This window comes from Notothenia rossii (genome assembly GCF_949606895.1).
Source record: "Notothenia rossii genome assembly, chromosome: 6".
Taxonomy (NCBI): domain Eukaryota; kingdom Metazoa; phylum Chordata; class Actinopteri; order Perciformes; family Nototheniidae; genus Notothenia; species Notothenia rossii.
In genome coordinates, this window is record NC_136909.1 from 13,266,869 (window position 1) to 13,294,321 (window position 27,453).

The 27,453-nt window shown below is 41.3% G+C and overlaps 3 protein-coding genes across 6 annotated transcripts; 1 reads left to right on the plus strand and 2 right to left on the minus strand.

Annotated features, from left to right (window-relative positions):
• The first annotated feature begins 765 nt into the window (after positions 1–765).
• Positions 766–25,725, plus strand: LOC307042687 (uncharacterized protein). The gene is made up of 3 exons (XM_079686707.1): positions 766–1,492; positions 25,460–25,517; positions 25,609–25,725. Exon 1 carries the CDS (start codon positions 912–914, stop codon positions 1,404–1,406), a length of 495 nt encoding a protein of 164 aa, XP_079542833.1. The 5' UTR covers positions 766–911; the 3' UTR covers positions 1,407–1,492; positions 25,460–25,517; positions 25,609–25,725.
• Positions 11,676–15,178, minus strand: LOC307042685 (uncharacterized protein). 3 transcript variants are annotated; one of them, XM_079686703.1, is made up of 5 exons: positions 15,042–15,178; positions 14,284–14,672; positions 14,038–14,179; positions 13,860–13,932; positions 11,676–13,643 (listed from the first exon to the last, which is right to left on the minus strand). In XM_079686703.1, the coding sequence occupies exons 2-5, from the start codon at positions 14,660–14,662 to the stop codon at positions 12,207–12,209; spliced, it is 2,031 nt and encodes a 676-aa protein (XP_079542829.1). In that variant the 5' UTR covers positions 14,663–14,672; positions 15,042–15,178; the 3' UTR covers positions 11,676–12,206. The 3 variants fall into 3 exon arrangements, with proteins under 3 accessions (XP_079542829.1, XP_079542830.1, XP_079542828.1); XM_079686704.1 differs by lacking the exon at positions 14,284–14,672 and having other exon boundaries at positions 15,042–15,100; XM_079686702.1 differs by lacking the exon at positions 15,042–15,178 and having other exon boundaries at positions 14,284–14,888.
• On the minus strand, positions 20,336–27,453 carry slc14a2 (solute carrier family 14 member 2). 2 transcript variants are annotated; one of them, XM_079686706.1, is made up of 10 exons: positions 27,182–27,242; positions 26,936–27,001; positions 26,649–26,832; positions 24,023–24,212; positions 23,793–23,921; positions 23,373–23,565; positions 22,378–22,525; positions 21,983–22,117; positions 21,789–21,838; positions 20,336–21,698 (listed from the first exon to the last, which is right to left on the minus strand). In XM_079686706.1, exons 3-10 carry the CDS (start codon positions 26,815–26,817, stop codon positions 21,363–21,365), a joined length of 1,350 nt encoding a protein of 449 aa, XP_079542832.1. In that variant the 5' UTR covers positions 26,818–26,832; positions 26,936–27,001; positions 27,182–27,242; the 3' UTR covers positions 20,336–21,362. The 2 variants fall into 2 exon arrangements, with proteins under 2 accessions (XP_079542832.1, XP_079542831.1); XM_079686705.1 differs by lacking the exon at positions 27,182–27,242 and adding an exon at positions 27,373–27,453 and having other exon boundaries at positions 20,337–21,698.

Here is a 27,453-nt window from a genome sequence, read left to right on the forward strand (position 1 = left end):
CCAGGTCCTTATTCAGAATTCTTATCAGAATTCTTTGAGTTTTTATTAACTTTTATACTTAAAACAGATAAGGTAATTATCGTAGGTGACTTTAATATTCATGTTGACGACGATAGAAATAGCCTTACTGTTGCATTTAACTCTATATTAGACTCTAATAGAAAAATATCACTCGACACCAGGTTGAGAATCAATGATCAGGTAACTAATTTATTCTTGCAAGAAGGAGCAGAGTTAAATCACATACAAAGGATATGGGTTAACTCACACACATGGGGTATGTTACTCAAAGGAACAGCAAAAAACATCAGGCTTATTATATAGTCCAAAACACAGGAGGTGACAACAAAGTCGTAAATCGAGGTGGCGCTAATATCAGCCGCGGCTGTCGGAAAGTTGTGTAATCTGCGATGGGTCATCTGTGACGTCTTCTGGACTTCCAGCAGTTGTGAGATAATGTAGGAGACAACAAGTATGTGCCTGTCTCCTCATAAAGATCAACAACCTAAACAAATAAGTCCCTACCTCCTCAGAATAGAACAACAACCTGTCTTTTGTTATCATTAGAGGAGGCTGTCACGATTCTTGTGTTGTGTCACGTTTTTAGTTGTGTGTGTCTGGTAGTGGGTGTTTTGCTGTTATCCTTGTCATGTTTTCCCCCCTGTGTATTGTCTGGTCTTTCTCCCTGTGTTCTATTTCGTATATGGCTTCGCCCTCTAAGGCTATCGCTATTGGGTAATCCCCCTGCGCACCCGCGCAGCACTGAAACACTTGTAGTCCACGCCCACCCGCAAGGTGGGCCCCACCCTCGGGCTCCCTTCCGGTATAAATAGGAAGGAGACCCGACAATCTGCTCCCTCTTTTCTTCAGCCAGCGTTACTGAAGCACAGAGACACTAAACAAAGTCAATTATGAGCAACAACTGTGTACGAGATTGTCCCTCGTGTGGCTCAGGATATATCATGAGCTACGACCAGCACACGATGTGCGAATCCTGCCTGGGGCCAGAGCACACGGACGCGGCTCTCAGCCAGCAGGTTGCATGCTCACACTGTGCCCGTCTCCCCTCGGCCGACAGGGAGCGAAGAACGGACGCTCTCGCTGCGGCGGCCGAGGTGGACGATTGGCCCGTCAAGGCTTTCAAGCACGTGGACGGCAGCAAAAGCAGGCGGACGACATCCGCCAGCACGTTAGCTGGCTCAAGCCTGCTGGGCGGTCACAGCAGCACCAACGCCCGCAGCAGCTGCAGCGTCCAACCCGGCCACAGCGGCAGGAGGAGAGACGCTCACAGCAGCCGCAGCGGCGTCAGGCTCGCCCTTCGGCGGCTGCAGGGACTCCGTCCCACGTCTCCACTCCCCCGCCAACCCAGAGACAGCGTCTCTCGGCGGCGAGTCAAAGGAGAGTGAGGCTCCCCCGCTCCTGGTCTGCTCCTCGAGAGCCTCTGAGGAAGCAGAGCCGGTTCTGACGTTCTAGGGGTTGTGAGTAAAATAAAGTGTGTTCATTTTCCAACTTTTTGTGTTTCTCACATATTCCCCCCCTGTGTAAGCCGGCTGCCTATGCCTTATCGGTTACTAGCCAGCAGGGTTCGCTGCAGGAGCCTGCCGGTTTTAACCTATCGGTTAATAAACTGCAGAGCTGGCGGTATTCCTCTGTCCGAGATACGCCTCCTACACACGATCATAATAAATCCATGAGCGCCATTATAACTCCTCATGTGAACAGCACTGCACACACCTCCACTCATCCCCTGAGCGTTTACGCGCCTCATGATGAGAGCCGGAGTGAAACGCAGCGTGTGGAGGCTCCCTCGCAGCCCTTTCGCCTCACGGGCGGCGAGGGCAATTGCGTGGTTCGTCACCACGACGACCATTACAGCACATCACAGAGAAGCCCGAACGGGGGAATGAGACCCATCCTTGATCTGTCAGTATTCCAGGCTGAGCGCCCCCAGCGGCAGCGCCCGCAGCGCCACAGCGTCAGTGCTCGCTACAGAAGCCTGCTGGTTTTAACCTGTCGGTTAATAAACCGCAGAGCTCGCTAACTAAGCCGGCTGCCACTAATCTGTTGATTAAGTAGACAGCAGGGCTCGCTGCTGAAGCCTGGTTTTAACCTGTTGGTTAATAACCTGCAGAGCTCGCGGCATTCCTCTGACCGAGATACGCCTCGTACACACGGCCTTAATAAACCCATGAGCGCCGTTATAACGCCTCATGTGGGCAGCACTGCACACACCTCCATCCATCCCCTGAGCGTGTACGCGCCTCATGATGAGAGTCGCAGTGAGACGCAGCGTGTGGAGGCCCCCGCGCAGCCCTTTCGGTCCAAGCCCACCTTGGGTTGCCTCACGCCCTGTGTGAATCAGCTGCCTATAACCTGTCGGTTAATAGCCAGCAGGGCTCGTTGCTAAAGCCTGGTTTTAACCTGTCGGTTAATAAATTTCAGGGCGCGCTAATTAAGCCGGCTGCCACTAATCTGTTGATTAGTAGACAGCAGGGCTCGCTGCAGAAGCCTGGTTTTAACCTGTTGGTTAATAAACTACAGAGCTCGCGGCATTCCTCTGACCGAGATACGCCTCGTACACACGGCCTTAATAAACCCATGAGCGCCGTTATAACGCCTCATGTGGGCAGCACTGCACACACCTCCATCCATCCCCTGAGCGTGTACGCGCATCATGATGAGTCGCAGTGAGACGCAGCGTGTGGAGGCCCCCGCGCAGCCCTTTTGGTCCAAGCACACCTTGGGTTGCCTCACGGGCAGCGGCAGCAGGGGCTCTGGCGTGGCTCGTCACCATGACGACCAAAAACACATCTCGAGCATGTGCGCCCGCTCTCAGAGTTTTTCTCAGAGTGTGTCTGATGGACAGATGGATGAGCAGGCTGATCAGCAGAGGATACGACCTGCAGTTCGCCTCCCCCCCCCCCGCAGTTATTACTGCATTCAATTTGAAAACACATTAACAAAAACTAAATTTAAGACAAATTTAAAATAAAACTTCCCGTTTCACATGAGGTGGAATAAAAGTCTTGAGTCTCACTAGGTCAGGCTCAGGGTGCATCCGAGATTAGAGAGGGTGCAGTGGTAAAGTGCTATTTTTATAAGTGGGGAGTGGACCGAACAACCTCTCGGGGGGTCCTCACCTCCTCTAGGAGGGTCCTCACCTCCTGTAGGGGGTCCTCACCTCCTCTAGGGGGGTCCGGGGGCATGCTCCTCTGGGAAGATTTTTTTTTTTTTTTTAAATATTGAAGTTAAAAGCATCAATCTGGTGCACTGAGAGCAACATTAAGAGATCTATGGATCTATGTGCTCTTTGCTTGATTCATGCCTTCCCAGTCCTTTATCACGTACAAGAGCATACCACCAGTTGTTGTAGCCAGTTGTGGTGAAGGTATCTGACTTACTTGAACCGAAATGTCTACATAGCAGAAGATGGCATCTTTTTTACATGAATATTCCAGCCAATCTCTGTTTTGAAACCATGAGCTGTAAAATGAGCGCCTTACCCCACTGTACAGGCGAGTTGGGTACTTTTTAAATATACCTGGTCAGGCTCTGTTTTGCCAAGGTCCTCTGGCACTTGCGGGCCGCTGAGGGGTGGCGGTGTTTGGGGCAACGGAGACGGCTGCGGCTGCTCCGCCTCCGTGGGCGAGGCGGGCAAAGCCGACGAGTCGGGTGTTAGTGTCCACGACAGTGGCCGCGGGTAACGTAATGTCCCCATCAGTGCTTGAATTGGGCCGGTACTCACCGGTACGCAGTACCGGCACTTCTGATTTTTACCCATGTGGTACCGGCACTTCTTACTGAGTACCGGCAAGGTGCCGGTACTCAGTAAAATGCCGGTACTCAGCCGCCGGCAATATACGTATATATTGTAAACGCAACGCAGCGCAAATGTGGGTCTGACTCTGCCTCACAGAGGGTGACTGGCTGTCTACATGACGTGGCCTGCCGACATTGCCACTTTCATACAGATCATACTAATGCCCTCGATTGGTCTCTGTGTGTCATTCAAGCTCGGGAGGGTGTGTGTTGGTGTATGTGTGGCGCGAGCGAGCGAGAAAGCGCGCGCACCAGTTACGTGTATTGTTGTTAGCATCTGGTGCTAGCTAGCTGCGCTAACGGATATAAGGAGCTTTTTCAACAACAAGGTGGAGGGAGAGTCCTTTGCTGTCAGACTGAGAGGCTGATAACTACAGCTCTGGTGAGGTAAATTACTCTCTGAGTCTTTAGATAGTTAACTTAGTTTAAGTTATCTCAGTGGGTCTCAAACGGTTCGGTCACCGTTTATGTAAACACATATTTCCATTTGAGGGGGTAGTGATTAGTAAAATATGCATGAATAATACAAACAAAATGTTAACTAGGTGAAAAAAGGTAAGATAAACTTGTTGAGAGCTAAAACTAGTCTTTGCTGTTGCCTCAAAGAGGAGCAGGGGGGAGCGGAGGGAGACAGGAGAGGCCGATTCAGGAGCCCAGACACACTCACAACTATAAATGAACCAAAAACAAATAAATAAACAAGTTTCAATGTTTTTTCATATTGGATATTGTATGTTATTGGTTATGGCCATGTACTTATGATTTTATGATTATTTAAATGTATACATTTTTGTTTCATATGGGTGTAGTCTCTTTATTTCCCCCTCAAAATGCACCAGATTGATGCATTTAAGTCCAACATTTTTTTTTAAATCTTACCGGGGGAGCATCCCCCGGACCCCCCTATAGGATTTGAGGCCCGGCCCCACTGTTCCCAAATAGATTTGCAATTTTTTTTAAATAGTAACCCATCTCCATATGTTTCTTTTTGGGTAGTAGATTTAAACTAGAGGGCTATCACTTTGTGCAGCAACGCTATTGACAAATAAATCCAGCAAAATGGCACAAAAAACTGGTAGTGGCCTCAGGGACGAGGAGTCATTTAACCAGCCAGTAGGAGTCAAGCTTTACTTTCTTTTATATCCATAAAGAAAAAGTAAATCTGTTTACAGTTGTTTCATATGGATGTTGAGAGGTATCCATATATCTCTTCATTTTGCTCTCAAATTGCACCAGATTGATGCATCTAACTTCAATATTTAAAAAAAAAATGTTCCTGGGAGAGCATGCCCCCGGACCCCCCTAGACTAGAGGGTGTCAGGTCCACTCCCCACTTATAAAAATAGCACTTTACCACTGCACCCCCTCTAATCTCAGATGCACCCTGAGTCATTTTGTTTAAGTACAGTGAGCCTTTCTAAAATATACAGTAAAGAGATAAACCCACCAGCATTATAGGATATACTATGACTTTGTGCGAAATATTTGTTGCTGATTTAGAGTACTGGCACCTTTTTTATTCCAATTCAAGCACTGGTCCCCATGATCTGAACTGTTATTACCTGCAGTAGATGCAGTGTTACTGCTGACGATAAGGGCTGGTTGTTTTAACCATTTTCTGATTTCCATCATGTACTGCTGTGTAAGCACCTTGCAGATGATGAACGCGCAGCGGCACAGGTCACCCCCACCTGACATAATAACGTTACTTACCGTTTAAGGGTCATTCAAAATTGGAGGACAATTTAGACACCAACATTTTTGAAAAATGAACCTTTTATTTTATAATGTTTTTTTATGTATTTAGGAAAAACAGATAATAAACCATCAAAAAAAGTGATTTGCCCAGCTTGGCATCAAATGTATATTTTCCAATGAAGAATTACCCCTGTTACTCTAATTATAGTAACAGGGTTGAAAGTAACAGGGTTGAAAATCAATGCTAATTTGAGCTTTAACCTCAGGAATTAATGCTAGATGTAGCATGTAATGCTACTTTCCAAGGCAATGACAAACTTGGATATCTAATGCAAGAAAGATAACTTTGAAATTAATATGCTTTATTCTGGTAATATCAGTAACAGGGTTGAGTGGGTCAGAGTGCCACACTCTTTTAAAGATTGTAAAAATATGAAAAATAAAAGAGAGGACTTAGTTTTGGTCTACCCATGGCACTAGCACATGGCTTGCTGATGTCACTTCCACTGTGTCATCTGATTTACAGTTTTTTCACTTCCTGTGCCAATCTAAAAAGGTTTGGGTAACAGGGTTGAACGCATGTTGAGGGACACACCTTCTGTGCAAAATTACTGTTATTTAAAATATGTTTATGATTTAACAAATAGATTTTACCATTACAAGAGACATATATCAATAGAATAATACAAAAAAAGTAAATAAAATCCCTATTTTAAATGTTATATTTGACATGCAAGTTGGTCACCAAGAAGCGGGGACAAGAGAAAAATGCCATTTTAGGGGATGTTCGAGAGCTATTTGATAATTTAAATAATATTTTGAAACCATTTTTTCTACAATTTTATACACATTTTGTCTCAAGACAAGTATCTTTAACACAACAAGTGCATGTTTTAGCATTTTGGGCATGGATTATTAGATTTTTTATATGGGGGACATGAAATGTCCTCCAATTCTGGAATGACCCTTAAATTGACCAAATAAATGCAGCAGACAATGTTATTTAACCACAATTACAGTTTATTTTATTTCAACTATATCCTTCTTCTTCTTCTTCTTATTATTACTACTATTATTATTATTGTTATTATATATGTAATATTTTTGACTTTTCATTTTTTTGACTTTTCATTTCTTTCTTTTTTACACTTTTCAGTTTTCAAATGAGGGTGCATAACGGCTCAACTAAGGCTGCAATGTACCCTTATGCACCCCCGTAGAACCGGGCCTGCACTTGGTATAGGGATATCAGCAGTATGTTGCACCTAGCACATCTGTAAGAATGGAGCAGATGTGGTTCAAATTGACCATTGCCCATTGCTGCATCCCACCCCTCTTTCACTCTCCTTTGTCTGCATCTTATGCTCAGCATTTAAACTTTTCTGTGTGGCAGCAGAATGAAGTCTTCTTTGTGAGGGGATGCAGCCATCTGTAAGCAAAATGCAAATCAGAATAATCACAAGAACAAACTCCTACAATCCTCACGTGTTGAACGTAGCATATTTTTGTACTTCTAGGAAAATATAATAGAGAAAAAATATTCTAGGAAAGCAGAAAGAATCACTGTGTAAGACCATATCACAGAGCCTTGCACATGCACACACCGTTTAACAGAAAGATGCTAAAAGTGTAGGACAGTGTTTCTACTCTCAAAAACCAATCAACAGTGGCCTCATTCAGTCACAGTGGAGTCATACACCATGAGCTGCTTCGAAGGCATCAGATCATTTCTGATCACTGATAGGCAAAGACTCCTACGGTCAGGTTAAGGGTGTGACAGGCTGGAATTCCTTCCCTGCTAACATACCTCTCAACACCTCTCTCCTCTCTTATTCAACCGTTTCAACACCTTTTTTTGTTGTTTATAACCAGCAATGTGAAAGGAAATGTGGTTGCTCCAGTTTAAGTGTGAACATGTTGTTTTTGCATTTTAAGGCCACCAGTCAGTGAGTGATGTTGGATGAGATGGACTGAAACAGAAAGTGCAGCCTCCTCCCTGACACTGTGAAACAATCTGTCTTAAAGTACTCTCGATCTTGACACAGGACAGGGTGTCCGCGGGGTCTTAAAAAGTATTAAAAGTTGATAAATCAATTTAGCGTAAATTAAGGCTTTTAAAAAGTATTTAAAAGTATTAAACGGCATTTTCCAAGGTATTAAGAAGGTCCACAGTAACGACAACATGAAACATCCTTTAATTGACTGAAACGACATGTCGGGAAACCCCCCAAGGCGGCCCCATGCATAACGCGCCGTAAAATGCTGCTTATTATTTTAAGTTTTGTTGCCTTGCTCTGCTCTGTGGGGGGGGGGGGGGGGCACTAAATGACTACGGTAACGATAAAGGGTCCCAAGGTGGGTAGACCGGCATACGCAATGCTCTGGGGGTCCAACGGCTCCGTGTGCAAGCCCTATATGATCATTTTATGATAACGATGAAATAGCCCCGCCTCCCTCTCCCCACGTCTCCTGCTGCTGCTGGGCTGTCAGAAGAGGGGGCGGAAAAGAGAGGCAGGCACCGTTTATTAAATATTATTATATTATTATACAGGGAGTCGATATCAATTTGTTTTAAAGCTCAATAAATAACAAAGAAGACCTCTGACCGGCACTTTTCTAATTTTGTACGGAAGATTTAAACTTTAACGGACATGTTGACCGGCGGAACATTTTTTTTACGGAAACTGCCGCACGGTCCCTTCGTTCCTTGGAAGAGGCGGAGAGGTGGGTGTTTTTCATCTGCTGGTGGACTACCTGAGAGATATACAGCAGGAGAACACGCCGTCCAACGCGGAGAATAAACAGAAGGGCAACCATGGCAACCATACTCCGGGGTCTTCGCTGCTTTTGGTGTATTTCGGGCGGCAGCAGCGCCACTTACAGGCCTGTTAATGTACTACATCGTTTCCAGCATTTCCAGCGGTCTAGTGTGAACGGACACGTTAATGAATCGAATGCGTGTGAACGGAATACTTTTTTGCGCCTGCGTATGCATTTTTACGTATGCGTACTCGTGGGGCCGGAGTCTAAGCCAAACTATATCCGGTCACAGAGATCTGCTATTTTAAAGTAAAGTCAACACATATCAACCCTAAATATAGTCTATATTAAGAACGAGAAAAGTCTTAACATATATATCCTTTTTTGTAAACATATGACAAATGTGTGAGGTTGATGACGTCAGAGCATCGTCCTATGTGCCGGGGCTTAGCCCCGGACAGCCCCAGCCCAATTTAACCCCTGGGTATTTGTGAGGGAGCTCCTATATGGCATTACCCCGCTGAAGCTCACCAAAGTTTAATATATTTCATAGTTCAAAGTTTTGTCAATTGTTTGGTTTATTGGTCAAATACTGGTTTCTAATGGTTTCTGAGGAGTTTTACTGGAATGAAGAGCACAGAGTCTACAGAAGCAAAAAATCAGCATACTGCATTAAAGCTGACCTTCAAAGAGAGGTTAAAGTTCATTTGGAAAGGAGGCTTCAGTAGTCTGTCTGCACTCTGTTTAGTTGTGCTATCTTACAATCAATATAGTAAATGTGAGGTAAAGTGTGTCGCCAATGTAACCGGTTAGAACTCGAAGTTGCGATGAGGTCTTAAAATGTATGGAAAGGGTCTTAAAAAAGGTCTTAAAAGGTATTAAATTTGACTTCAGGATTCCTGCATATACCCTGCAGGATAACAACGTTGGAAACACACTAATCTGAACAAATTCAGGTAACTCATATTCCTACATGCAAGGAGTAAGTTAAGTGTTAAGTGGATGTGAAGCTGTAGGTAAAGGATTTGACAAAGTTTACAAACAGGTCATGTAAAAACATGATGAATATTAAAGCCTTCAACAATGAATCAAATAACTAAAACACTTACATAATATAAATTAATATGAATTAAGTGGGATTATTGAATTTGCCGTTTTGTGCCGTTTAAAAGTTGCTATTTAGGTCACTACACTTTAACAGTACCAACGCAATGAGGCAATACCACATATCTAAATTGGCACAGTTCTCATCTTTGTGACGATTCAATTGTAGTCTTTTACGAAAGCAGCTTTCCTCCTGACAGTCTGATAAGGCGGGCTGAGTCTCAGTTTATGTGATAACCTGCAGTCTCCTGAGATGTTTGGATAGGCCCACACAACATAACATCACGTCTGACAGGACACTGCATCGCTGCTGTGCGTCAAACCAGGTCGCTCTAATGTCCCTCTGTCTTGTCCACATGCTATATTGTTGCATTTCAGCATGAACTCTTTTATCTAAGCAGCTGTGACCTCATATTTTTATTGTCATAACTACACTGTAGCTATCCACACCTGACAATAAAAGCCTTGAAACTTGAAACTGAATAGAAGAAATTGGCAATTCTAACAAGGTTGATCCTATCTTACATACTTGACTATGCAAATATTATATATATATAATATGTGTTAAACCACAACCACAGCTCCAGGACTGTCTTTTGTGATTTATTTATGATACTGATAAGATGTTTAGCTTTAGGGATGATAGTTTGTCTACCCATTACATAAAGGTTCAAGACAGGCCTTGTAAATATGTTAAAAGTTACAAATGTATGGAATCGAGGTCATACAGTGGAATAATTCAGTAGATAAGACCATTTAAAAAGCAGTCACTTCAGGTCATTCTCCACGTGTCAAAACAGGAAATGATCTTAATCACAAAGAAATGTTCATGACTTGCTGACACAATCATGATAGTTTCATGAGGGCAGCAGGGTATGACCTAAGAAAAGGCAACATCTTTTATTTCCATCTAGCTTTAATATCATTTTGGTTTAAAGACCCAATCAGATTTTAGCCACCAACATAATCCCCTCATTATTCTCATTATATCTGAGTCCAATATTGGAGGTGTATCAAGGCCCATAAGGAAGTGCCAACAATATATCTTCAAAAGAAAACAGAAGGAAAAGCTGAGAGGGCAAGAAACACATGAGAGCTTGAGAGCATGAGAGCCAAAATACGTCATGCTGTTGCAAATCGTGATGCAGATATGATTATATGATAGGATTATTAACAGTCAACAGAAATCCAATCATAGACACTTTTGGTTCCCCTCGTTGCAGCTCTTATCAATTAGAGGTGGGAGAAAACGTCTTTCTGTGATTCATTTATTTTGGATATATTTTTTTTGTGGGTGGGTGGGTGGGTGGGTGTGGCCAATGGTTGCATCTCTGTTACTGCTGTTTATATGAAAGAACTGGAATCTTATAACAATTACTGGATGTTCTCAACCTCAAACAGCAGTTGATGTCCCCACACACACCAGGGGGCACGCGCTTGACCTGGTCATCACTGACTCTGCCCCCCCCATCACAAATCTGTTGGTGTACGATCTGGGAGTGTTAGATCACAAGGTTGTTTCAATGGAGTTCAAATTGTCTCACCACATCAAGCCCAAACGTCAAATCCATTTCAGAAATCTGAAACACATCGACACTGACATCATGACTTTGGAACCCCCCCCCCTCCCCCCTAGATCTGAAAACACGAACAGTCAGCTTCTCACACTCAGCCCCCTGGTTCACTTCAGAGCTACGTAGCATTAAGGCAGCTGGGCGTGTACTCGAGCGGCGATCTGGACTCACTGTTCAAGTCACTCAAAAAAGCACGGTCACAGTTCTACTCCGACATCATCAGTAAAACTCCTGGAAACTCCAAGCGTTTTTTCTCCACTATTGATCATCTCCTCAAGCCACAAACTCCCTCACACATCGACACTACAGAAGAGCAGTGCAATAACTTCGTTACTTTCTCCAGGACAAAAGTTGCCACTATTCGCTCTCTTCTCTCCACCCCTTGCGCTGTCTGTCCCTACTGTCAACCCACAGCATGGGATTTTCCAACCGCTCTGCTGCTTCACGGAGATCTGTCAGCAAGAGGTTGAGGACAGGCCTCCCTCTGTCATGTTGCCTTCATGGATGTTAGGTTTAGGTAGCGCGATAAATATAACCAGGGGCGCCATAGAGTGGCGAAGTCCCTCCCCTTCCGGGGGAGCTCCATGGGACCTTATTTCGAAAAAAATATGAATTGAAGTCAATGGAGAGAGAAAGCCTGAGATTATAAAATCAAACGAATAAATAAAAACAAGGATAATTGTGTGTTATTGTTGAGTAAATAACAGTGTGTTAGGGGAGAGCGGGGTAATGTGAGACATTTTTTACATTTGCTCTCCTGTAGGCGAGCTAAAATGATATATCAGTAAAATTTACACATTTCCCATTAATTCAGGATGTTTCCTAGCACTGGAAATGATCAGAATGTCTTCAGGACAAAGGGCAGTGAAAATATGATTGTTTTTTAAAAAGTGGTCTTGTGTCTCACTTTACCCCAGCTAAGGGGTGAACTGAGACAGACTAGAGAAATCAAGGGGGTAAAGTGAACCACTTACCTTTTCCACTTTTAAACTACAAAAACAACACATGTTGTAACAGTTAGAATCCTGACAGATAGATTGACAACCACACATTCCAAAAATAATGTCGGATGCGCAACATAATCATGGGGATTGGTCAATTTAGCACATTTTTTAAACAAAGTAACTCCAAACAAAGTCAAATACAACATAATATATTTCAAAGTGCTTTAATAAACATTCAATTAACCATTTAACCAGTTAGATTAGAACACGATATGATATGAACATCAGCCGCATATTTAAACAAGGCCTACTCTACATTCCAGCCCTGAAGGTTACAGGGAAAGGTGAAGAGTTGCTCTCTCCGTGTTGTTCCTCCAGGCCTATTAGGTTGAGGCAGCTTCTTCACCACATCACCTTTAGGAACATGTGCCACATCCTTTTCTTTCATAGCAAACGTGGGTCTCTCCCACTCTCTGTTGTTCCCCTGGATTTTTCTGAGGAATTGGGTTAGTATTTCGTCCCCCTCAACCTTCTCAACCATGCCAACATAACGGATACTTCGGTGTTTTGTGGCAAAATTGACGAGGACGAAGTCACCCACGGACAGATCTTTGTTTCCGGGGTCACTCCTCTCATCTTCAGAGCTCTCAAAATCATCCTCAAATGGGACAGGGTCATCACTCTCCTCCGAGCTGCTATCTATGATTTTCTTCTTGGGTGCCTTCTTTTTCGGTTTTCCCTTTTCTTTGCTATTTTGCTTTTTCCCTGCCAGTTTCTTTTGTCTCTCTTCATAAGCCTGTTCTATGATTTGCTTCTCTGGAGTATCTGTTAAGATGGCTGTCTTCACACGCTTTCGTTTTGTTTGTCCTCTGGGGGGACATTTTGGAAGTGGTATGATTTCCTGAGGAGACACATATCCAGGTCGTGAGACAGCTGGCGAGGCACATCCATGTGGACCATGCAAAGTGGATGGAATAGCATCAGCGAGTGGAATAGCATCTGCAGCAGGTGGTTCATCTGCAGGGGGTGGATCATCTGCAGGCCGTGGACCATCCGGATCATCTGAAGTGGATGGACCAGTGGATGCAGGCCGCAGCTCAGGGTTTGGCCGGTCTGACACCATGGATGGTGCAAACGCCTCCTCAGGGAAAATATCTCTGTTATATGGGAAGATCCCAGTGGACTTGAAGCCAGAGGTGATATTGCGTGGTGTCACTGCTGACAAGAAGGCCTCGTTCACAAATCCTGCAATCTGATAGATGGAGACTGTTTTACCAGGGTTAGATCTCATCCACCCATCAAGAGCTCGGCTGTATAGGGTCTTGAACGGACCATACACCGTCACGTCGAGAGGCTGCAAGCGATGGGATGTGTGGGGTGGGAGGGTGAGCAGAACAATACCATTACTCTTTGCTTTCTCCACTGCCTTGAGTGAGATGTGAGCTCTCAGATTATCCAGGATTAGCAGCATGGGATGGTCAGGAGTGCACTTAGTGTGCTTTATCAAGTGATCGAGAAACTCAGGCCAGGTGTCTTCGTTCATCCATCCTGTTCTGGTGGAGGCACCTTTGGCTCCTGGAGGTGCTCCTATCATGAAGTCGTCCTTAAACCTAACTCTGGGGAAGACAAACATGGGAGGTATGGCATTCCCAGCAGCATTCACTGCACACACCACAGTCACCAGTTCTCCTCTCTCAGCTGATGTGATAGAACCAACTTGCTTTTTCCCTTTCTCTGTCACAACCTGAATCAAGTAGAAAGTTTAGAATCAATGGCATGTGCAATCAGTAGGCTACTATTGGTCTAAAGGTACATTTTATTTTGTTGCAGTCCATTCATTTTTTTCTAGTTCACAGGCTCACAACATTACTAATAGCATTAGTTTCAGCATTCTGCCAATAGCTAGCTGGTCATTATCACAAGCCACTCAGTATCAGTCTGCTGCTCTCTAGTAGCTTACCTGCCGTGGCTTTTGTACTGTAAAGACGCCTGTTTCATCCACATTGTAAATCATGTGTGGAGGAAATGTGTGTCTGTTAAAGAAGAGAGGCAAGGGAAGAACCTTATCAGAATCAAAACCAAATCTTACAGGTAAAACCTCCATAAAACATTTGCAACTAAAGAATTAATTCTGTCACCTGTCCATCACTACAGCCAGATTTGTAAAGAACTCCCCCACTGTAGTCTTATTGAAGGCTGTAGCCCTTCCCAGGGATGTTGCCTCCGGAGTTCGGACAAAGAGATGGCGACGGGCTAGAAAGCTGCCAAACCACTCTACTCCTAAAGAGTGGACAATTCGTTATTATAAGATAAGCTTTGTGGCAAGATCAGTTGGCCTAAGTTGACCTACAGAATCATGTGATCTCTTGCGCACCCTAGCCTACCTGCACATTGTTCCTCCATCCAATTGGCAGGGACAGGGATATGGTTTTTGTCTGCATATTCAAATGCCAGTTCACGGCACTTAACTGGAGCAAGGCCATGGAACTGGTCAGCCAGTTGTTTTAAATGTTGGGCAAGCTCCTCCTCCATCTCATCTGTCAGTATTCTTTTTGCCTCAGCTACTGCACCCCAGGCTACTGATTTAACTCTCCCTTTCTCTATTTTCTTAATGAATCTTTGGAGGGTTGTCTTGTCGATATTTCTTTCCTTTCCTGCTTGTCTTAAGGACTTCTTTCCTTGCATGACCTCTGCAGCTGCACTCTCCATCTCTGTGAGGGGTGTTTGGCCCCAAGCTGTCTTCCTGATGTATCGTCTTGGCATGATGACTTTTCTACAATGTTTATGACATTAAAATTAAAACATATGTATTGTAATATTACACTAAAATATATATAAGACTAAACTTAACTTGTGCTTCATGTCGGGGTAAAGTGAGTCAGCGTCTCACTTTACCCCACAGCATCTGTCTCACTTTACCCCACAGCCACCATTTTAGAAAAAACAACATCTCTAGGCAATTCAGGCTAATCTTTAACGAGCATCAATCACATGGTTTTATATGTTGGAAGTTCATCAACATGTATGATATAAGTTTTTCAACCTGAATCAATTTGCTTTGATATTACAGTTGATTACGTTCGCAGTAAGAAAATTTACTTTTACATGCAACAAACACATTTTTGTGAAAAAAAATACTTACCACAGAACCAGCACCAACTTCTCCTTCATGACAAGTGGGGGGTGGGAGGGGCTTGAAAACATTATGGTCACATGACCGCAAATTTGTTTCTTTGCCTAGTTACAGCGGGTGTCTCACATTACCCGGTGTCCCACATTACCCCGCTCTCCCTATTTAGAAAAGAATAACAAATTAGAAGGAAAAAAAGATTTTAAAAAATACAGATTTCAGTATTCTGAGGCTCTGAGCCCCATTTCTTTTCCTCACGGACGGCAAAAAAAGTCAGACATCATACGATTACAAATAAAATCAATAATCGTGGCTTGATATTGAGTAATAACATGTTTTTATGGACCACACAGCTTCCGGTCTTCTCAGACCCGACCGTATCCGTTTGCGTCTCATATGCACGCAAAACTCGGACTCAGAACTCAATGGGAATAGTTGGCGTATGATAGGCACCCAAAATCGGACTTAAGCGTATCTATAGCACGCATTTTCCAATGTGTAAAGTCGTGTCATTTGTACGTAGACTGAAGAGAGTGGGTTGCCAGAAGACAGTTGTTGAGTTGACCATTTACTGAGGCTTGAAATTGTCCATGTAAACATTTATAAAAAAACAAAGACAGCTCTCTGGTACAGCTGTTCTATGGGTTTCAGGTTTGTGGCACAAGCAAACGACCAGTTTGTAAAACAGTTTTCAATATGGGATAGAATCATACAGTGGAGGTATGACTTTGCAGCATTGACAGTTAAGAAAGGTCTAATTTGTTTAAAATGTTGCGAGTTGAATTTAATGTTATTGGATACTTTCTTAATATGTTTCTTAAAAGTCAAGTCCGGGGCCAGTATGACTCCAAGATACTTGAAGTGGGGGACTAGTTCTATTTCTGCTCCATTTAAAAACACATTGGATCCTTCGATTTTGACTGGTCGTTTACTGAACATCATGCATTCTTTTTATTTATTTTATTTACCTGTAAATAAATGTTGTTCAGCCAGTGTTGAACCTTGTCCAAAGCATTTGAGAGACAGGATGAGATTATTTCAGTGTTTTCCCCATGTACAAAGATCCCAGCTAGCAGGGGACGTTCTCACAACTTTGGCTAACGTTACCTATTGGTTCTAACAAGGTTTTAAAGAAACGTTTTAATTTGATGTTCAAAGAACCTTTTTAGGATGTTTATTTGTTCAAATAATGTTCCTTTAAGGTTAACTAAGACATAACGTTTTAACTGCAACATTCAGAGGATGTTTTGAGGATGTTATTAAGGCCTGAGATGACAGAAAGTTTTTTTATAAAACGTTCCCTTTAATGTGATATGTTAACAAATGAAGAACATTTTCAAAGCAACATTCTGAAAATGTTTTCAGGATGTTATTGAGGCCTGAGGTGAGAGAAAGGGTTGTATAAAATGTTCCTTTAATGTGATACGTTAACAAAGGTGGAACGTTTTGCCTGCAACATTCTAAGGATGTGTTTTGGGCGTTGTTGGGTAACACATTAAAGATGTTCTTTATAAAACATTCCCTCAATGTTACATGATAACAATTGAAGAACATTCTCCAAAAACATTCTGAAAATGTTTTCAGGATGTTATTCTTTTTTTATAAAACGTTGCTATTATGGCAAATATTAACACGGTCATGGTCAACGTCAGATTTATTTCTAGAGCGCTTTAAAAAACAAACTTGTTTCATTTGTTTGAAAAGGATGTTTTAAAAAAAATCTGATGTCACCATATTTTCCTTTTGAAAAAAACAAACAAGCACGTAATTCATGATAAGCTGTAAGCAGATATTGCATGTTTGCGGTGGCATGTGTGAGTTCCCAGCTAGAAATGTTTGTTACCATTAGTTGTTCTAGGAATGTTTTCAGCGGGACGTTTTATTTTGGTTCCCAGAATTTTCTTCTGAAAGGTAGGATAACGTTCTTTAAAAACATTCTTGAAATGTTTGGTGATAACCTTGTTAAGGTGTTTTTGATAACCTTCTTAAGATGTTTTTGATAATATTATTAGAACATTATGCCCTACAGTTCTTAAAACGTTTTCAGCGGGGCGTTTTATTTTGGTTCCCAGAATGTTCTTCTGAAAGGTAGGATAACGTTCTTTAAAAACATTCTTGAAATGCTTGGTAATAACCTTCTTGAAATGTTTTTGATGACCTTCTTAAGATGTTTTTGATAACCTTCTTAAGATGTGGTTGATAACATTGTTAAAACATTATGCCCTACTATTCTTAAAACGTTTTCAGCGGGGAAGTTTTAGTTTGGTTCCCAGAATGTTCTTCTGAAAGGTAGGATAACGTTCTCTAAAAACATTCTTAACATTTTTGGTGATAACTTTCTTAAGATGTATGAGCGCATACATCTTAATAAGTGAAGTTCAAATTCTCTACATGATAGGAAAGGAGGTTTCAAACTTCCTTTATAACCTCCTTTAGCTTAGGAACCACTGAACTCCTCCCTTACCGAAAGGAGAGGAGAAAATGCTGCCCCACAATGGCTTGCAGCCGCAGCATTTGCCATCACACAACAGTCGGCCGTTCACGGAAACAACCGATTATGACGGAGAAATTATATCATGAAACTTACGGTGCTTATTAAGCATTTTAAAACGTATGTGGTAAGTTGCCAAAGTGCTTTGTTTTGAACGTTCATCAGTATTATAATCAAAAAGAGAAATATGAACGTTAGTTTTTACTGAAATTATTAAATAAAGTCAACATTTCACAGAGCTGTGTGGGGTTTGTTCAACTTTTAAAATATGTTTGAATGGTGATATACACAGTGATAGATGTTAAGGACTAACGTTTATAATAAATACATCCCAGCTAGCGGGGAACGTTCTCGCAACTTTGGCTAACGTTACCTATTGGTTCTTACAAGGTTTTAAAGAAATGTTTTAATCTGATGTTCAAAGAACCTTTTTAGGATGTTTATTTGTTCAAATAATGTTCCCACAAGGTTTAAGGTTAACTAAGACATAACGTTTTAACTGCAACATTCAGAGGATGTTTTGAGGATGTTATTGAGGCCTTTCATGTGATATGTTAACAAAGGTGGAACGTTTTGCCTGCAACATTCTAAGGACGTGTTTTGGACGTTGTTGGGTAACACATTAAAGATTTTCTATATAAAACGTTCCCTCAATGTTACATGATAACAAATGAAGAACATTCTCCAAGCAACATTCTGAAAATGTTTTCAGGATGTTATTGAGGCCTGAGATGACAAAGTGTTTTATAAAATGTTCCTTTTAATGTGATAAGTTAACAAAGGTGGAAGGTTTTGCCTCCAACATTCTAAGGATGTGTTTTGGACGTTGTTGGGGTAACACATTAAAGATGTTCTTTTATAGAACATTCCTTCAATGTTACATGATAACCAAAGAAGAACATTTTGGAAGCAACATTTGGATAATGTTTTCAGGAGGTTATTTTTTTTTAATAAAATGTTCCTGTGACACGAAATATTAACAGCGCTTTAAAAAACAAAGTTTTTGCATTTGTTTGAAAAGGATGTTTAAAAGAAATCTGATGTCACCACATTATTCCTTTTTAGAAAAAAGAAGCACGTAATTCATGATATTGCATGTTTGCGTAGGCATGTCTGAGTTCCCAGCTAGACATTGTTGGTTCTAGAAAACATTTAGAGAATGTTACCATTCATTGTTCTAGGAATGGTTTCATCGAGAAGTTTTATTTTGGTTCCTAGAATGTACTTCTGAAAGGTAGGATAACGTTCTCTAAAAACATTCTTAAAATGTTTGGTGATAACATTGTTCAAACATTATACCCCAAGTGTTTTTGTTGTTTATGCACATACGTATCTCTATTGTCATATGGATCGAATAACACTTAGAAAACCAAAGACAGACATATAGAAGAACGGACCGACTATCAATGCCCGTCCCTGAAACCCCTGTTAGTGTTTGTATGTGTTTCTTTCTACTGTGTCTCTCTCTCTGCCTGCTGGTATGCTCTACACGGCTGGGAGCAATCTCCAATCAACCACACCCGCAACCTGCTCGTCAGCCACACTATGAAAGCCTGCAGCCTGCAGTCATTCCCTGCCGGATTTTTGCCGTGAACGGTTTGTTGCGTGCCGCTCTAGCTTTTTACCAGCATATTCTTTGACAACTTTGCCTGCTTTTGCCTCACACTGATTTTTGTGTCTCTCCCAGGAGGAATCCAAGGCCTTCCACACACCCAAGACGAGCCAGGCCTCTCTACCCACCCTGGAACAACTGTTTCCCACTGCCGCCATAACCAACCTCCACTCCCAGCTCCCCTTTTCTAATAAACAAATGTTACTTTCAACAGCTGATTCTGTGTCATCCTTTTACATGTGTTAATAGTCAAATTCCAATAGTCAAGTAAACTATCAAAATCATCCTAATGACCACAGTGGTCAGTCCACTTACCCAGGAATTTTGAGTTGAACAATTGACGGAATATTATGTCTTTATGTTCAAATAATGTAAACATATTTTAGTAAATGGTTACCATAGAACCTTTGCATAATTTCTTTAACATAAACCATGTTATCCTTCTCTAAAATAAAAAACATAAAAAATCTAACTTGCAGCTGAAAATGTTTTAAGAACAGTAGGGCATAATGTTCTAACAATGTTATCAACAACATTTGAAGAATGTTTTTAGAGAGCGTTATCCTACCTTTCAGAAGAACATTCTGGGAAACAAACAAAAACTTCCCGCTGAGAACCTTCCTAGAACAATGACTAACATTCTCAGAATGTTTTTAGAACCAAACATTTCTAGCTGGGATGACCGCATCATCGGCATACATTTGCACATTCAACTCAGGACATACATTAGGCAAGTCATTAATGTACAGTGAAAACAGTAATGGTCCAAGAATGGAAACTTGTGGAACCCCAACAGGGTTGACCAGGTGGGGGATTTGGTACCTTGATAAGTAAGACTTAACCCACTGTATTGAATCTGCCGAAAAATTGAAATAAGTCAGCTTTGTAAGGAGCACTTGGTGGTCAACAGTGTCAAAAGCCTTCCTGAGATCAAGGAATACTTCACCATATGGGCTCGTGTCCAACATACATTTAACCTTTTCCACAAAGACGCAGTTAGCTGTCTCAGTATAATACCCCTTTATAAGTAAAGGTTCATATATATATTGTCTGCATGATTTATATATTGATTTCTAGTATTTATTTGCTGGTTGGATACATACATGTGGCATATAACTAAATGATATATGGAATCTGTTTCTCCGACAGGAGAAATAGTTTCAAAAAAATCTCCAAAGTTGGGATCAATAAAGTATATCTTATCTTATCTTATTTGTAATTACTTTATATTCGACTCATTACTTTCACACAGCATTGAATAAAAAAACAATGATTATTATAAAATAATTTATTTATAAAAACATACATTTCAAATATAAAGTTTTACAGGGGAAAAAAAGTAGTTTGTGTCTCAAAATCAGTTAAACTGAAACTGGTATACAAATAACATTCTTTTGAAAGACTTAACAGATACATCTACGTATTTCATACATTTAAGTTCCATCTGTGTCTTTTTCTCTGGATTATTAGACTTAGTTGACAAGAGTTACTTCGGTAAAATCATTGTTGTTATGTTCTTCCTCAGTACGCTTTTGCTCAGGTGTGTAGTCTTCAAATTGTGTCTTGTCATATTCCGCTTCTGATTCCTTGCTTGTAACCTTGTTTCCTTCAGATCTCTCAAGCTCCAGCCTTATGGGATTAGTTTTGTTTCATAAAGATAAAGCAACACTTTCTCAGAATCAAGCAAAACTAAGAATTTAAAGGTAGGGTATGTAAGTTTGAGAAACCGGCTCGAGATCACGAGAATTTGAAAATACACGATCGGAGAAAATCTACCACTTCCTTACAGAGCCCCTCCTCCAACACACACAAACGTGCACATGATCAATGAGGGCACGAGATAAGTTTGTGCACAGATGGAAGGCTGACAAGCAGGTAGGCCATCCAGTCATTTTAGCCGGGCCGGCTAAAATAATTGGTCGTGCTTTTTACAGCGCTACGGCTTCCACAGAAGACATTTTTTTATGTATTTATTGTCAAAGCACTTCAGATATTCATTGCTATCGGGATGTTAAGAGCTCAAGTGTATCTTGAGCTGGTTTCTCAAACTTCAAGCAAAATTAATTTTATCTAAAAAATAAAACTATAAGTTGCAAACAAATCATTTGTGTAATCATGTAAAGTAACTATAAGTCTTTTTCTTTGTTTTAACATATGTTTTTTTTGTCTTTGCTTCTTTCTCAATGATCAGACTTTTGCTCTCGCTGCAGCTCTTCTCGTTTGCGCTCCCTCATTTTTTGTTTTCGATTTCGATGCAAACGTCCCAGGTGGGCAGGACTTTCAGGGGGTGAGAAACAAAACTAATCTCATTCAGCCTCAGTTGCTCTTTCTCGTTCAATATCACCGCTTCCTCAAGAGCCTTCCTCTGCTCGTTTTTCTCTTTCCTCTCTTTCTCAGCCTTCTCCATTTTTTCTTGCTTCTTCATCTTCCAGAAGTAGGCCAGGTTTTTCTCGGGGTAGTTGACTTTAGCCAGAGGCAGCTTGTAGATCTTCTTGGTCTCCGTGGTTAAAAGGAGGAAAGTGAGGGCAGAGAGACAGAAAGGCCAAGTGCAGGATGGAAGACCAAACTGTAGATGACAAAAACATCACATTGCAGTTCGTAACTTGCATTTATTATTTGCTGATATGAATAGGAGTGAGAGAAAATGTTTACTTACGGTGGACATGATATTGGCAATGGCTGAGCCGAGGTACGCACAGAAAAAAGCTGCAGAGCAGAAAAAGAGAGATACAAGTTTGATATAAGAATCCCAAATGTGTGGTCGCTCTCTGCCAATGTAGCATATCATGTCATAATTTGTCTGGATACATTTTTTTGTAGTGTGCATTTATCTTTCAAGTGTTTACTTACCACAAGTGATGGCAAGCAGATGCACCTGCCAGGTAAGAGCATAAAACATTCCTCCGACAGCAATGCAAGCCAGCACACAGTTGTATCCCCAGAGACCAAAGTAAATGTCTCCAAAAGGAGCTGCCAGAGCCAAGCCTACAAAATGTTGAATCAAAGCCGTCAAGGGAGTGTAAGATTCAGTTTGAGATTAGATGATTTTTTAATAAATAATGACCTTCCTGGTTATTTTGCACCGATTTTGAGGGGGTCATCTTGGAGTTGCAACATATTGACTGTGGCTTGAATTCATTCTTTAAGCGTGTACTGTAAGGTAGCAAAAACACTTGATAATAATATGTAGCACAGATTGACTTTCACATTTGGCCGCCTGTTGAAGTAATGTCCGGAGCTCTCACCTGAAACCATGCCCACGGCAGATCCCAGAACAGCATGAGCACATGTGATAGGGGAGGAGATGAAGAGTGACACGATGAAGATTCCTCCCGTCCACGGGTTGTCACAGCCGTACACCTGGCCTACTCCCACGGGCACCGACATGAACAGCTAGAGAGGAACAGACAGAACATAGCTGTAGATCCACCATGATTTACAACGCACAGATTGTTCCAATCATGTTGCCTCATTAAACCTCTTCAGTGTAATGACTCTGATTCATCTGTCAGCATTGACAACCACATAATTTACACTTATGCAATGAGAATTATACATGGCTCCTATAGAATATGTCCAAACGACAACTTACAGGAAAGGTTTTACGATTGAGCTAAGGAATCTGTCACATCTGCATTACACAAGGGTTGAAATATCATGAGAACAAAGGTAAAAGCTGTACACAGTGTTCCAGCACAGGTAGAGGAATCTTAAAGTGGACCTATCATGCTATATTTGAATAATATAGTGTAGGTAGGACCATACCTATATAAGGCATATTTATGCTTTTTATTTTTCAAAAATACCAAACACAGATCATGCATTTTAGCCATTCCTCATTTTGCTCAATTTAACACTGTCTTTGCATGGGCTGATTCTTTGAGAACAGCACCATCTACAGGCCTGGCATATGTACTACAGCGTCTCCAGCGCTTTCGAACGGCAATGTCCGTGGCTGTCTCCTCCTGATTGGTGGAGTTGGCCCAATAGCCGTAGCGCCACTTCTGTGAAATCATAGAAGTGTTCAAATCTGGATCAGTCTGTATCAGATCTGTTGCAGCCCCTTTTTAAGGGATTTGGGTATGGAGGAAAATAGAGAGGGTTGTGTTTTCTGACACTTGGTGAGTTCCCTGGAACACCGGGGACACATGTTCATGTATAAAAGACGTTCAAAAGTGCATTTTGCATGATAGGTCACCTTTAAGTGATCTATAGGAACATATCCTGCCATGGCACTGACCTTGGCTACGTCAATCTCAGCCCAGGTGATGTTGGCCAGCTCTGAGCGCGGCTGAATGAGTATTTGGGGGAAGTAGTGGTTGTAGTGTCCCGTGGCGACCATGTGGAGACACACCAGGATGTTGAAGGGCAGGGTGAACACTGGCAGGTCCCAGCGACTGTTGATCGATGCTATGGCACTGGACACAATCGGGCTAAAACACAAGGATGCAACATCACTAGTATTAGATTTATAAGAATGTGTGTTTGTATCTCTTCATGATTATAGTCGATTATGCACATTTTGAGCATGACTTTGATACGGTTATCTCCAACATAATGACAATATGATGTGTTTTGGTTAATTTATCTGCTTTTGAACGTTTACCTCCTATTTCTCATGATACAAATCTTTTGGTCAAAAGTCAATCTAGTGGCTTACCACATCATGGACATGAAGATGTTGGGTAGCAGGAGCCACCAGTACCAGTCTCCTTTTTGGGAGAATACAGCCATCAGCAGACCCACCAGGATACCATTGTAACCGTACAGCCCTGCAGCTATGGACCCCCTAAATAAAGAGTTATTTAAAAAAATAAGTTGCTGTACAAAAAATATTCCTGTCGTGGTGATTAATAGACATTATTTTCTGTAGTATTAGTTTTTTCTAACCTGTTCTGTTGCAGAATAAGGGCAGAGATGGTGGCAAACAGCGTGCCCACAAAGCCATTCAGGGCCCACCAGTAGTTCTGCAGGATGAGGCCTGCAAAAATGATGAGGCCGCTCAAAGGGTTGTTGACGAACATCACCTGAGCAGCTCCACGCAAAACCCAGTCCAGCAGCTTCAGCAGGAAAAACTGTTCTGGAAGACGGAAAGAGAGGGACGGAGAGCGTTGATATTTTCCTAGAGCTGCTCAATGGGCTTCCTTCTAGGGAATGTGCAAGATTTCTTCTTCAAAGAATACTGTGACTCTGACAGTGACTCTGACAGTGACTCTGACAGTAATAGTGACAGCAGGTATTTGTCCAAAGCCACAGAAGCCATATTGCATGGATAACTTGTTCATCCTCTAAAAAAAACCTATTGTAGCCTTCCAAGGGACCATGTTACACACTGTTGATCTTTGAAACTCATAGACTTACTTGCCCTAATTGTGTGTGGATATATATAAAAAACGACATCCCAGCTAGCAGGGAACGTTCTCACAACTTTGGCTAACATTACCTACAGGTTCTTATAAGGTTTTAAAGAAACGTTTTAATCTGATGTTCAAAGAACCTTTTTAGGATATTTATTTTTCAAATAATGTTCCTATAAGGTTTAAGGTTAACTAAGACATAACGTTTTGACTGCAACATTCAGAGGATGTGTTTTGGACGTTGTTGGGTAACGCATTAACGATGTTCTTTATAAAACGTTCCCTCAATGTTACATGATAACCAAAGAAGAACATTTTGAAAGCAACATTTGGATAATGTTTTCAGGAGGTTATTCTTTTTTATAAAACGTTCCTGTGATGCGAAATATTAACAAGGTCATGGTTAACGTCAGATTTATTTGTAGTTCACTTTAAAAAATAAACTTGTTGCATTTGTTTGAAAAGGATGTTTAAAAAAAATCTGATGTTACCACATTTTCCATGCAATTCATGATATTGCATGTTTGCGTAGGGATGTCTGAGTTCCCAGCTAGACATTGTTGGTTCTAAAAACATTCTGAGAATGTTACCATTCATTGTTCTAGGAAGGGTTTCATCGAGAAGTTTTATTTTGGTTCCTAGAATGTACTTCTGAAAGGTAGGATAACGTTTTCTAAAAACATTCATAAAATGTTTGGTGACAACATTGTTCGAACATTATACCCCAAGTGCTTTTGTTGTTTATGCACATATCTCTATTGTCATATGGATCGAATAACACTTAGAAAACCAAAGACAGAGATATAGAAGAACGGACCGACTATCACTGCCCGTCCCTGAAACCCCTGTTCGTGTTTGTATGTGATTGTTTCTACTGTGTGTGTGTGTCTCTCTCCCCACCTGCCTGCTGGTCTGCTCTACACGGCTGGGAGCAATCTCCAATCAACCACACCTGCAACCTGCTCATCAGCCACACTATGAAAGCCTGCAGCCTGCAGTCATTCCCTGCCGGATTGTTGCCGTGAACGGTTTGTTGCGTGCCGCTCTAGCTTTTTGCTAGCATATTCTTTGACAACTTTGTCTGCTTTTGCCTCACACTCATTTTTATGTCTCTCCCAGGAGGAATCCAAGGCCTTCCACACACCCAAGACCAGCCAAGCCTCTCCACCCTGGAACAACTGTTTCCCACTGCCGCCATAACCAACCTCCACTCCCAGCTCCCCTTTTCTAATAAACAAATGTTACTTTCACCAGCTGATTCCGAGTCATCCTTTTACATGTGTTAATAGTCAAATTCCAATAGTCAAGTAAACTATCAAAATCATCCTAATGACCACAGTGGTCAGTCAGTTACCCAGGAATTTTGAGTTGAACAATTACAGGAATATTATGTCTTTATGTTCTAATAATGTAAACATATTTTAGTAAATTGTTAACACAGAACATTTGCATAATGTTTTAAACATAAAGCATGTTATCCTTCTAAAATAATTACATTCTGGAAACATAAAAAAATCTAACTTGCAGCTGAAAACGTTTTAAGAACAGTAGGGCATAATGTTCTAACAATGTTATCAAAAACATTTTAAGAATGTTTTTAGAGAACGTTATCCTACCTTTCAGAAGAACATTCTCGGAACCAAACAAAAACTTCCTGCTGAAAACGTTTTAAGAACAGTAGGGCATAATGTTCTAACAATGTTATCACCAAATATTTTAAGAATGTTTTTAGAGAACGTTATCCTACCTTTCAGAAGAACGTTCTGGGAACCAAAAGAAAACTTCCCGCTGAAAACATTCCTAGAACAATGAATGTAACATTCTCAGAATGTTTTTAGAACAAAAAATGTCTAGCTGGGATGCCTGTTAAATACATTCATGTTTGTGTAACTGTCTGAAGAATTCAAAAACGAATCATTTAGCACATTGGAGTAATTACCCCAACCCTAACCCTAACCAAATTGCACAGGTAGTCATTTTCAGATGTGTATAATTGTTTACCACAAATAGGTATTCAACATGTATTGCCCAAAGAAACAATGTCTATCTTCATCAAGTTATCTTTAACATGTAAGACCTTTTTAATAGTGTCCTCTTCAATATAATACTGCTGTACAGCCTTTGTGTGGGCTAGAAGTAAGACATTTGAGTCCACTTACTTTCCATCCATTTTCCAAACACCTTCATGTCCCCAGAGAAGTAGGAGATTGCCTTCAGGAAGCGGGTACTGCAGGCAGGCACATTTGAGGACCTTTGCTGCACAGTGTCCACCTTCCTCTCGTCTTCCTGCGAGTTTTCATACTCGGGCGGCAGGTCTGAGTTTGCCATCAGCGGTTGGAGCTCCTGCAGCCATCATTACGGTTAGAAATGCATTAGAGAATTTTGCTTCAAAAAACACATGAAACACATATTCAGTTTTATATAGAGTGTATATATACTGACTTACGGTTAAGATAATGGCAGGAGAGGAAGAGGCAGTAGAAATGGAAGCGTTTATATTCTTCTGAATATCCTGAGGAGAGAGGAAAATACTTCACTCAGCAGCACATTCATTTTCTCATCAGTTCTTATCATGCCTTGCCTTATCATTAGTAATAAAAAACCTTTGTGTAACATATTTTAAAATAAATCATAATCGTCCAATCTTAATTATAAATCTGTTGCTTTATTTATATGTAATTTTGGTACTTACTCTGGTCAATGATTTCAGTTTATTGAGTTTTAGTTAATCATCCATCAAAAATCAATGCTCTTGGATGAAGAAAGAATACACCTAACATAACCATACACCTAAAATTTTATATCAATATTAGTACCTCTGATAAAAAAAAGGCAAACATCGGTTAAAGTATAGTCATGTTTTTAAGTCAGAAGTGCTCCTACCTTTGTGCAGACTGACCCAGGCATGTGTCCCAGAATAGAAGCAGGCTGAAGTGCTGCCAGCTTCTCTCTTAGACACTTCCA

Bases quoted from the DNA above. Each gene is read 5' to 3' on its own strand.
- LOC307042687 (XM_079686707.1), top strand. From the start codon at position 912: ATGAGCAACAACTGTGTACGAGATTGTCCCTCGTGTGGCTCAGGATAT.
- LOC307042685 (XM_079686703.1), bottom strand. From the start codon at position 14,662: ATGCCAAGACGATACATCAGGAAGACAGCTTGGGGCCAAACACCCCTC. The intron at 14,180-14,283 runs GTAGGCTAGGGT...TCCACTCTTTAG, and splicing joins GATGGAGGAACAATGTGCAG to GAGTAGAGTGGTTTGGCAGC. The intron at 13,644-13,859 runs GTAAGCTACTAG...TACTTGATTCAG, and splicing joins CAGTACAAAAGCCACGGCAG to GTTGTGACAGAGAAAGGGAA.
- slc14a2 (XM_079686705.1), bottom strand. From the start codon at position 27,396: ATGCCTGGGTCAGTCTGCACAAAG. The intron at 27,002-27,372 runs GTAGGAGCACTT...CTCTCTCCTCAG, and splicing joins CTGGGTCAGTCTGCACAAAG to GATATTCAGAAGAATATAAA. The intron at 22,526-23,372 runs GTCAGTGCCATG...GTTCCTCTCTAG, and splicing joins CTGAGATTGACGTAGCCAAG to CTGTTCATGTCGGTGCCCGT.